The 11906-nt window shown below is 35.7% G+C and overlaps 1 protein-coding gene across 3 annotated transcripts; it reads left to right on the forward strand.

Annotated features, from left to right (window-relative positions):
* The first annotated feature begins 927 nt into the window (after nucleotides 1-927).
* On the forward strand, nucleotides 928-5695 carry LOC121256492 (squamosa promoter-binding-like protein 6). Of its 3 annotated transcripts, none has more exons than XM_041157308.1 (5): nucleotides 928-1106; nucleotides 1715-2441; nucleotides 2920-3053; nucleotides 4178-4951; nucleotides 5451-5695. In XM_041157308.1, exons 2-5 carry the CDS (start codon nucleotides 1762-1764, stop codon nucleotides 5453-5455), a joined length of 1593 nt encoding a protein of 530 aa, XP_041013242.1. In that variant the 5' UTR covers nucleotides 928-1106; nucleotides 1715-1761; the 3' UTR covers nucleotides 5456-5695. The 3 variants fall into 3 exon arrangements, with proteins under 3 accessions (XP_041013242.1, XP_041013244.1, XP_041013243.1); XM_041157310.1 differs by lacking the exon at nucleotides 928-1106 and adding an exon at nucleotides 1120-1257; XM_041157309.1 differs by lacking the exon at nucleotides 928-1106 and adding an exon at nucleotides 1144-1432.
* The last annotated feature ends 6211 nt before the right edge of the window (nucleotides 5696-11906 follow it).

Below are 11906 nucleotides of genomic sequence, written 5' to 3' on the forward strand. Positions count from 1 at the left end.
CCGATGTGGCACTGGCAAATTGCATGCAGTGTCATGTTAGTATATAACTCGCTTTTGTAGTAAGTTTGTATAGATCATAGTGTGTAACTCATAGTGAAAGCACAGTTTTCTTTTTTTCAACTCGTGTGTTGGCCAAAGGGTTGCAACGAGTGACAGTTCTTATGTTTGCTTAAGCAGAGAAAGAAGTGAACTCTTTACCCATCCTCATTTTAACATGGACGTATGTCGCTTAATTAGCCTTGTAAGCTAGGTTGACAGCCTTGAGCCTTGTGATTAATGACCCTATCATATTCTTTTGTTCCCCAGCTTGCTTGTGTGGCTTATGTTTTGCGCGCCTTCTTTTTGTTCATCACCTTGTTGTTTGCCTTTGCTCTTGCAAGTTTTTCTCTGGTCTCTCTGTCCTTGACTACTCGCCTACTGTGCCCTACTCATCTTTACCTTGTGCAGGCTTTGACTTTGGTGGGTTCGCTCCAATTCCTGATACAGTATATTTAGATTTTGAGTCGTGATAGCCTGCCGTCCGGTTTGATTGCTGATTGTGATGGTTGAGCATGTCCGCTACTATAAAATTATTATAATTTTTTAATGAAGAAGTGAAAGATATACTAGCATTTTCCTTATATTTTTATCCATTTAATTATAAAGATCTTGAATATGAAAATATCAATTACAAGAAAGATATAATAAAGCAGATCTTACAAGATTTATTAATCATTTATATGGATATCAATTAATATAATAACTTGATAAAGTTAATTTTATGTATTTATTTTTCTTCAAATTGAAATAAGTACTCAAGAGGAGTCGGACCGTATTCCAAAACAACAAACAAGCTGGTTGGTAATTAAAATAAGAATAATCTTAGGAGTGAAGTCTTGAAGAACGGCCCTTCCCAAGTTGTCCCTGTGATAGAGCCGAAAGATGGGTACTCAAACGGAATTTCGAAGTCTCTCAAAAGCTACAAAAGACCTCGACATGCTTTTGGACAGAGTGAGAGTAGTGGAAATCATGTTGACTCGTAGTGTATCTCCTTCGACCTCACCACAAACCTGAAAAACCACACATTCTCTCTCTCTCTCTCTCCCCCTCTCTCACTGTTCATCCTGGTATGCAAAGAACCACTCTTACCCATTCTCCACTGTCTTTTCTGCTATCCTTTTTCATTGTATATTGCTTGTGGTTCCCGAGAAAGCATGGTAAAAGATAAATAAGCTTGTCAATCTTTTGGCGACCGATATTTTTCCTAAAATTTTCTCGGTAACCGAACGTTTGATTTCCCTTTCTTTCTTTCTTTTCCTCTGTTTTCCTAGCAGCCAAACGGAGAATGATTTTGCGTTTTAATCTTCCTTCTAGCTCGTGTGATACGTTTGGACTCTTTTGTGTTATTTTCAGTTTTGGGCTACCCGGAAACGGAATATTTGGTTTGACTTTGGTATGAAATGGTGTGCGACCAATGTTGTTCGCTTTCTTTCCTCTTAGTTCTGGAGCATTTCAAATTTTATGATTCTTACTGCCATTGCTTTTATATTTCTGTATTTATGTGTCTTATGTCTAAATGCATTTGTTTTGACATTTTTCTATGTAATTATGTTTCGTACTAATATCATACATGGTAAAATGAAATTTGGCTTCTGGGTCGAATTGCAAGATAGTGATTTCTCTTTTGGTAAGTTGCAGAAGGGTGATTTATGTGTTCTCTTACTGAATTCTGTAGGCATTTACATCATTGCATAATTTCTGCGAGTTTGATTATTTTCTGTGATGGAGCCTTGGAGTTACACGTCAGAAGGGAAAGGCCTTTTGTTTCCTGATGAAATAGATTTACAAGTTGATGCTTTTGCTAGAAGTAGAAAACCATTAATGGAATGGGACAATAAACCCAATTTTAGTTTTGAAAGCAACGGGCTTGTATCTGATAGAGAAGCGGTCGAGAGCATGGATTTTGTCGAATTGGGATTCCCTGACTTTGTGAGAAAACCATTTCATGGTAACCAAGGATTAGAGATGTTAAGTGGTGAGGTTGGCAGTAATTCTAGTCAAAGAGCAGTTTCTCCATCGTGTATTATTACCTCAAATTCATGTTTTGAAGAAGTGGCTTCTGAAGAAAAGCTTTCATGTTCAGGCATGGAAACTAACAACCAAGATTTATCACTTATTGATTTGAAGCTAGGGAGATTGGCTGATTGCAAAGGTGCAGAAGGTAGCAAGCTTTTTAAACACAGACCAGTTTTGTCATCTGCACCACCATCCTTGCTGACAAAGCGAGCACGCAAAGCAAATTCACACTCTCAGGCTGCCTTCTGCCAAGTCCATGGTTGTAACAAGGATTTGAGCTCCTCAAAGGATTACCACAAAAGGCATAAAGTTTGCGATGTTCACTCCAAGACTACCAAAGTTATTGTTAACGGCATTGAACAAAGGTTTTGTCAACAGTGTAGCAGGTTGGTCGTGCTTTTCACTTTAGCTTTTGATTTGTTTAAGAGTTTTAATGGTTAGCCTAGCAGATACTTATATGAGCCCGATTCTTATTCACGCGATGTGTTTGGGATGCACCAGTAATGATGATCCTATTCTTTTTATTTCATAGAGTATGTAGGAAAAATATTTGCTTACTTGTGATCGAATTGCAAAATATACATTTATTTAGGGGACTCAGATGTAACAATGATCTAGAAACCAAGAAATGAAATGCACCCTATGTACACAGAGGAGATAAAGAAAGCATGGAAGGAGGCAACGCCTTATGATTGTAATAAGTGTAGAATCTAATACAACCAATCACCTTTTTATTTGATCAATTTTTTCCCAAAGTACCTTTGTATTTGATCAACTTAACTTTAAGATCATTATTCACCCTAGATTAGTTATAGTGCTTACTTGTTAGTCTGATATGAATTGTGGTCTCTATTCTTTAATTAGGTTTCATTTGCTGGCTGAATTTGATGAAGGGAAGCGAAGTTGTCGTAAACGCTTAGCAGGCCATAATGAACGTCGAAGGAAGCCTCAGTTAGATACCCTTTCTGGTAAACATAAGCTGCTTCAATCATATCAAGGTATAAGATTTTCAATCTCCCTAATAACTTTAATAGACAATTGAAATGCAGATATAAAAGTTCCAACACCCTTCTCCCCAAAAAACAAATTGCAAAAAAATTGATTTTGTTGAAAACTTTTTCAAATTCAAATGTTAGGCTCTTAAAGTTACATTTCCCAGATCCATCTCTAGCTAGCTGTTCGTTATATTTTCAATAGTAGGTCACTGCACCAGAAAACGGCAGTAAAGCCTAGCTCCTCATTTGGAAGTATTGTAACTCTGTCTTAAATGATATTTTGATGATGAGAGTGTAAAATTACTAAAAGTAGAAAAGGAAAGTGAGATAAATTTTTGTAGAGCCTCAAGATGCTAGATCACCTAATTTGATTTTAATTACCTTTTTTGGAGCACAATGACTATTTCTGTGGTTAGAACTTTGTCATTAGAGGTAATTGACTTCAATAATTTTTTTATACCACTACATCTTTGTTATTTATCATAGATATTGAACCTTTTGACCAGGCCGATTCTATAGATATCAAAAGAAAATAAATACAAGCAGTAATTTTCCCTCAATGAAAACTAGGGGAAGTGGCCACATCAGCCATCATTGAGCTCCTCTTAATGCTGTCTATCCAATGGTTTTTTTTAACATTGTGACCACTGTGATTCACTTTCTACCAACAGATTGGTACATATGGGGGACAAATTATATATCTGCTGATACTAATTTTCATAATACAGGTGCACTATGTCCATATAAATATAGGCTATAGACCAATTATGCATGGTTGTGATCTAGTCAAGGGATATGAACTGTTTTTGCAGTTTGACCAAAAGAAATGTATATGCCTGTTGTAAATAATTGTATAAGCAGTAATTGATTAATTTAAATATAGAGGGTATTTTGGTTAAATATATTAACCTCTTTCAGTATGGATTGTCTAGTAGTTAAAGACTTATGAAATCTAAGAGCTAATGGCATGATCAGTAAGGGATCATAAACTGAAACATGCAAAGGCTATATATATGTTCTGAGATCTAACCTTCCTCTAGCAATGAGTTACTTTCATCTTTGACTGTAGAATCTTGTTTTGATAACGGTTGTTCTACCATTTCTCTAACATTATAAGGGTTTTGCAGACACCAGATATCTGGGGACTTCCTTCCCGAGAACACGCTTTGTTTTCCCAGACATTTTTCGAGCTGGCATTGTTCCTCCAGGAAAATCTGATCAAGCTAATTGGTTTACTCATATCAAGTTAGAAGGGGAGTCATTTTACAGTCCTCAATCGGCAATACCTCTCGCAAATGGGCAGTTGATCCCAAAATCTTTCCTTCATCTGCATGACATTGGGAAACAACATTGTTTGGGAGTGCCTTCAGCAGGAACTGAAAACTGTGATGTTACTGTTTCAACCATTCAGGAACTATCTGGGGCCTCAATCTCCAGTCGTGCTCTCTCTCTTCTGTCAGCCCAATCACAGGACTTGTCAAGTCATTTGACAGGAATTCCAATGGCTAGCCCCCAGATTATGCAAGGTGACTCTGCCCATCATGTTGGTGTTCAAATTTTTGAGAAGCCTTTAAGGGCAAGCTCTATGGAACAATGTGGACCAAGTGGATTCTATTCACGTGGGCTGAACTCCATGGACGTTGGTAAGATGGGATCCATAATGTTTTCTGATGCTAGTCATGCTGCTGATTTTCAAGTTTGTACTGAAGGGGGTTTTCAAGATTCGGATATGCTGAATGCTAAGTATTGTCCATCTCCTGAACATGGATCCACAGTTGATTGGCTCCAATTGTCATCACATCTTCATAGAGTGGAACGACAGAAAAATTCCATTCAACTAAAGCAGGAAAATGAGGACTCATGCTATTTCCCAACCTTTAGAGTGGTATGCAATCAACAAGGTACGAAAACATATCCCTATTGACTGGTCTTTTCTGTCACACTTTGAAAGCGAGGATGCTTCCCAGGGAAAATTCTTGTTATGGTGTGATAGTGCATCGGTGTAGGCAAGGGTACAAGGATTTATGTTAGTGCATGTTGAAGTTGAATCATAATTAAGAAAAATTTATGACTATCATCAAATCGTGCACCATAATCCGTATATTACAGGAAGAAATAAGAGCATGTAGCTACTTACGCTGTTGAATTGAATAATTTTGTTGAGTAACAATATGTTGGTCCTTAACTTTGGGAGTTATCCAAAATTTGATGTCAGCTAAAAGAGACTAAAGATTTTGATATGCTAAATTGCCTTAGAATGAGTAAGCTTTTTTATATTTGTTTTTTATTTTTCAGCAAAATGAGTAAGCTCATAAGAAAGGTAAATCACCTTTTGAATGCTGATTACACCTGGTTATTGTGATGTTTAAATCGACACAGTTTTGTTTGTGTACCGTGCAGGTTAAGGGGAGGCAGTTTAGGACATGCTGCAAATGATTCACTAACTTCATTTGTGCTGTTTCAATGGATCATAGAAACTTTGGATACCGTAAGTTGGAGCATTCCTACTCTAAAAAGGTAAATAAGAATGATTTGCGGCTCTCTCTACTGTAAAGTAATGCAAGTTTGCATCTGTAAGTCCCCTCTTAAGAACCTTTATTCCCTTTGTTTCTACAAATATTATGCTAATCCAAGGATTTTAGCTATTGATGAACCTCGTGAGAAGTAATACACCCAGTATCATACAAGTAATGAGAACGGAAACGAAACAGCAAGTTGCTAGCTAGTAAAACTTGCTGACACGGGTCTGAGACTCCGAACGCATTTCAGTCAAGACTGATATCTCAATAATGGAGAATCTTCCTTTGTTGATGCTCTTAAAAAGCCCCTACCTGCAATCTCTTTTGGTTGCACTAGTGGGTAGGTTTGAGGAGACATAGTTAAATGCAATAAAAGAATGAGACGACCGCCAGAAGTAATTAGAAGTCATCTGTCATTAATTAGCATCTTAAAGATATCATTCTTACACGAGATTGGTGGTAGGGTAATTGACATTACTGAACATAAATAGATAAACCTTGACCTACTGGGTCACAACTTCCTGCAGTGGGAGTGTGCATGCGGTTGGAACTTCCTCTTTGTTGGTGCCATGATGACTTTTCTGCATCTTTTTTCCAACCACTATATGGGTATAAAATTCTAAAGTTCTAGGTTTTGGTCAAGTTATGCTTTTCATGTATATAAATATATTATATATTATATCACGAAAGAAAGCATGTTCGTCTATGTTGTTCCTTGAGGTGAGATAAATTGAATTATTTATGAATAGTAATGAGTTGAGATGGTAGAGTGATTATAAGGCCTATTTAAAATGAATTTAGATGTATTTAGATGTTAAGATGAGTTTAGATGTATTTATGAGAAGTTGAAAAAAATTGTGGATTCCGTGTGTAAAGAGGTATTGAGTTGAAAAAAATTACGAGTCTTATCTATAAAGAGATTTTGAATTAAGATGAATTTAATGATTTAAGAGTTAGATATTTAGATGTTAAATTCAGTTTAAAATTAGACTCAAATTTTAAAAGGGAAGTAAAAGTGGACATCCACTTCCAAATGGGACAAGAGTGCACAGTGCTCAGTTATATTTATTTTATTTAATCTATGCATGCCCGTTCCGCTTGCAAATGGGGACACAGCCGTATGCAATTGCATTGCAGGCAAATTGTTGCTGTCGTGCTTCACGCTCAACTTGTTTCAATCCCTCTGGCGTCACTGCTTACGCATCTTAAATGGCACTAAAATCATGCACCTTGATGATTATTATATTTCCCACGAGTGGATTTGGATCACCTAGGCCCTCTGAGCAAGTGTTTGTATGAAAAATATTGATATTCGTATTCTTTATATATAGGGACAGTGTTTTCGTCCAATATTTTTATTTTTCAATTTTGTCATCTGATTTCTCACGAAATTCCCATAATTGTGTTTTTTCTTTGACCCATTTGTATACCGTTTGAATAGTAAGATGAGATGATTTTAAATAAAAGTTAAAAATTAAATAAAATATTATTATAATATTATTTTATAATATTATTATTATTTTAAAATTTCAAAAAATTGAATTGTTTATTATATTTTGTGTAAAAATTTAAGAAAGTTGTAATGATGAGATGAGATGAAACCGTTTTTGTATCCAAATAGGCCTTTGTCTCACCGACTGTTTTGCCCCTACTTTTCTCAACAAATTCCATTCTCTTCTTCTCTCAGTCGAAGATGTCTCTTCACAGAATAATTAAATAGATCATATGCATGAGACAAAATCAAATCGAAACAAAATTTGTTCCAATTTCTACAAGTTCACTAGGAAAATCATAAAAATTTCTTCAGACGATTTCACAAACAAAGGGTGGAAATAAATTATAGAGTAATTTTATATATAATCGTGAAGTGTGTAAATGTCACGTAATCGTTTTAAAAAAAATACAGTTCACTATTAAAAAATTAATTTTTTTATGTAAGTTTCATGTTTTATTCACTTTTTTCAAAATGATTACGCGGCGGTTGCACAATTCACGAGTTTCATATTTTATTCACTTTTTTCAAAATGATTACGCGAGGGTTGCACAATTCACGGTTGCAAATATATATTTTCTCTAAATTATATACATATGCATGAGGGAAAATCATACGCAAACACAATCGGTAAAATGTTGAAATTTTTACAAGTTGAGTAAAAGAATCATACCCATATACACGAAATCAAACCAAATTAAAAAACAATTCGTAATTCAGGTGTGCATCCCACCAAATACCAACATCAAAATCGTGCCTGGAACACCAAAAACCATCATCATCAAACTACTAGATTTGCTCTGATCTATAACAACAACCACCAAAACCACCCAAATCCGTCATGAGACCCACCACGCATGGATGATATTCACCCAAAGCCGTGAATATGTCGGCTCTCTGATTCTCGCACTGACATTCACGGCTTCAAACATTTCTTCACATTAGTCTTTGCAGATCTTGTGGAAGACGACAGCGATTGTGGGTAAAATAATGACAGAACAAAGAGGAGAGAAACCAAGGGTTGTTGTGGGTTATTGGAAATGACAACGACTGAGATAGATGGAGAGAAAAAGAGCGGTGGTTTTGGTTGGTGGAAGATAAATGAAACAAAGAGGGTTACCAGCTGATGGAGAGAGAGAGAGAGAGAGAGAGAGAGAGAGAGAGAGAGGAGAGGGGGGGAGGGAAAAAAGAGAGGAAAACAATTAGGGTTATGTGGTTTCTAAACAACGCCGTATGTGGAATTTAGGGGGGGTTGGGTTTATATGAATTCTTTTGGGCTCTACAGACCAGCCCATTTTAGATCTTATCAGAAATAGTCTTGAGTTTTTTTTTTCCCCCGAAAATTACAGTTACTATTCATAAAATTCTCAAGGAAATAAAAAATTTAAAGTGATGAACTTTAATGTTGCACAATGTTTTATTCCCTCCATGAGATTCACAAGAAAATGTTTACAAATTAAATTTTAATGTTGTGCAACATTTATTTCCTTTAATTTTGAGTCCTGTAAATATTGAATTGAATTCTTATATTTTAGTACAAATCTGTAGTTAGTTATATAATTTTCTCCCCTTTTATTAATGATTTTTGTTTAATGATTTATTAAGATATAAAATTTCTAAACTTAAATATTTCTTTCATTTTCGGATAAATTGAATATTTTCTTCCAAATTAAATTGGTTTCTTAGTACAATTATAAATTTCCATCAGGAGAAATTATAATTTCTTAATAATTTAAATAGATCTGCATATTTATTAAATTTCTTATTGTTCTTAATATAGCGTTATTTAATAAATGTAAATATACAATTCTTATTGGATCAACAGTAGAAGAAATAATAGGTTCTACAGCGGTTGATCTCATGGAATATACAGGAGAGGTAAAACAATTATTCAATAAAATATTTGACATTAGTCATATTATAATATAACTATTTAATAATACATACATCCTATTTAACAATCATATAAAATATTACTTACATACATATTAATTTAAAATGAACAAATTATGTGAAAACAAAGCAATAAAAAACTCATACTTCTTAAGCACTAGAAAGCCTTGACATAAATATGATTACTAGTTAAGTATAATAAACAAAACTTCATTCCATAAACAACAATATTCATTAAATAATAAATGCATTCATACGAACCATACAACTTATGAATGAATTATTATATTGATCATAAGAAAATATATTTAAATTTATAATAAAATACACAATTCAAACAAACTACAAACTATGTATTTAATATTTGAACTATACTATAAAGTGTCTAAACACTTAAAAAAAACAATAAAAATGTAAAATTAAAAAATCTTTATATTCATACATTTATATCTTCTCATTATTTCATATAGGATCATCCACCATATCTCCAAAGCATTACAATCAAAGTTCTAGAAAATGAATGAATCATCTAGAGTCAACTTGGACAATTGTGTCAAAGCAAACTAAACGTTCTCTCCATCAACCCTATCGGTGGAACAACGGCATAAAGTTTTGAAATCTCTTGTTATCAAAATTTCTAGAGTTATGATTATATTTCTAAATAAAACACTAACTTGCATAAATCTATAACTTCTGTTAATTTTTTATTAGGTTTACTTTAACTTCAGTAGATTGGTGACATGTTTTAAGTTTTTTTGAATTTTTTTACTCATTTTCTCATTTCTCATTTATTATCAATTTGTTTTTTATATTTTTCTAATTGGGCACACGTGCATTGCACATTGTGCCCTTCCTAGTATGTATGTGTGTGTGTGTGTTTATATATATATATATATATATATATATATATATATCTAAATCGTTCTAAATCTTAAAGTGAGGCAACACTTTAATTACAAATGTTATTAGTAAGGCCAACGTAGCAACCTCTCCCTCTAGCTGCCTCCGCCTAGGCAACTAGCAAGGTGGATGTTGATGTTGTGCTTTGCCGTCCGAGCAACTCTAGGGGTTCCAATCTGTCCACCTGCAAATAGATAGAAATGAGGACTTCGGGGTGGTAGGGGACACCTCTAATGTTAAAGTCAATGTGAGTTCCTTGGGAGAATAATGAACTGAAGTATCAAAGTGTCTGAACCCCTCCCCTAGTTGAGGGAGGGGGTATATATACCTTGTCGGGGCAATCCTTGGGAAGTGGATAATGGATGTGCCACTCCGTACTGGTGTTAGGTGTCCTTGCCATCTTCCTGCTACGCAGCAGACTTGCCACACCTGATTGTGGCTATTACTGACACCTCAGGAGGCAATGTGGCGTGTCCAGCCCCAGGATGCATTAAATGCGGTGTAGCTCCCTGTTGTGGCGTATCTGTTTCTGTTCCATTAAATGCGACATGCCCCCGATCAGGTGCGTCCATCCATTTGGCCTATCTGGACGCCAGGGTCCAAGGATAGGGGCTGTCCCTGAGTGTCGGCCAGTAGTGGTGTCAAATAGTTCTGCCTTCCATCCTCTAGTCAGCATGCGTTGCCTAACTACTTCCTTCCCAAGTGCCCTGGGCTGACATGCCCAGCCCAACCCTTGCCCTCGGGCCCTGGGACTCTTTGGGCCTTGTGAGCCGGGCCTATTCCCCATGGGCCGACCTTGGGGATTACTCTCCTCACAGTAGCCATTTTAGCCCGTTCTCATCTCACTGTCATAGATTTCCATCCAATAAAATAAAGAAATTTTCAATGAGTAGGGAAAACCTGTCTTCGACTCTCCCCGTGATGATGAAGGGTTTGGCAGGTGGGTTGGGTCGGTCTAGACCCAACTCTAATTGTTAGCATCTATTTTTAATCTTGCCAGTCCGCATATAGAGACTTTGTAAATGTTCACTTTCACTTCTCCAAATCATCTCGATTTTGGAATAAATAAATTATCTCGATTTATCACTTTGCTTGAAATTGGAATATAAATCAAACGAACATTATCGATATATATATATATAATCGGACATGTGTGTCTCCCAATATTCCCCGTGTACTTGTTTTTTCCTTAATTTTTGTACATTTTATTTCATATAATATATACCCAATATCTAACAGACTTTCAAGTCGAAAAAAATATATATAGAATATACCATTCACATTACTTAAATGATAAAATTCAAAGTTTAAAATTTATCTTCAAAAATCAAAGTATGCCATATAAATACTTTATTAGGTGTGTCCTGTACATCGCTTGATAATAGAATTTCTAAAAAAATATATGTATGTATATGTATGTGTTTTGTAATATACACATTGAGTAATGATTTGTACAAGGAAACTACTGGGGACATAATGGGATCCCACAAAACGACGTCAGGTATTTTTTTTTAAATGTCGTGCTCTCAATTCCTCTCCTCCAACTTTCAGTTTTTCTATTCTTTTTCTCACTCCTTCCCTCATGCCCAATCTCCCTCCCCGCACTTCACTATCCCGAAGCAAGCCCTCCTTTAGACAGAGACTAGTTCGTCAGTTCACCCGCGCCTTATTCTCGTCGAGTCTCCAACAACCCAGACGACGTCGCCGACAGCCCTCTTGTTAGGGACTCCGGTCTTGTCCCTAACACTAAGGTCCACTAGCTTGCCTCGGTGAATATGATGACCGAGTGATCTTGCTATCTTGCTTGGCTTTCACCAAAGGAATGATGTTTGAGTAAGGGAATAATGAAAATGATGCACTTGGGTAGGCTAAGTGTTTAGGCTAAGGCAAATCAATGTGGGTGGCTAGACTTGTTCTTGAGTGAGGTGCCAAGATGATGGAGGCTAGGGTTGAATGGAAGAGATGAGGTTAAGGTTTGTTCTTGGAGAGTGGCACCAAGTTGATGAAGTGAGAGTGTTCTAAGAGTTGATTAGGGTTGTTTGATGCAATGGG

The sequence above is a fragment of the Juglans microcarpa x Juglans regia genome, chromosome 3D, assembly GCF_004785595.1.
Source record: "Juglans microcarpa x Juglans regia isolate MS1-56 chromosome 3D, Jm3101_v1.0, whole genome shotgun sequence".
NCBI lineage: Eukaryota > Viridiplantae > Streptophyta > Magnoliopsida > Fagales > Juglandaceae > Juglans > Juglans microcarpa x Juglans regia.

What these genes read in the sequence shown, in the direction of transcription:
- LOC121256492 (XM_041157308.1), top strand. Translation starts at nt 1,762, where the DNA reads ATGGAGCCTTGGAGTTACACGTCAGAAGGGAAAGGCCTTTTGTTTCCT. An exon ending in TTTTGTCAACAGTGTAGCAG is followed by an intron (nt 2,442 to 2,919) that starts GTTGGTCGTGCT and finishes TTCTTTAATTAG; the next exon opens with GTTTCATTTGCTGGCTGAAT. An exon ending in GCTGCTTCAATCATATCAAG is followed by an intron (nt 3,054 to 4,177) that starts GTATAAGATTTT and finishes AGGGTTTTGCAG; the next exon opens with ACACCAGATATCTGGGGACT.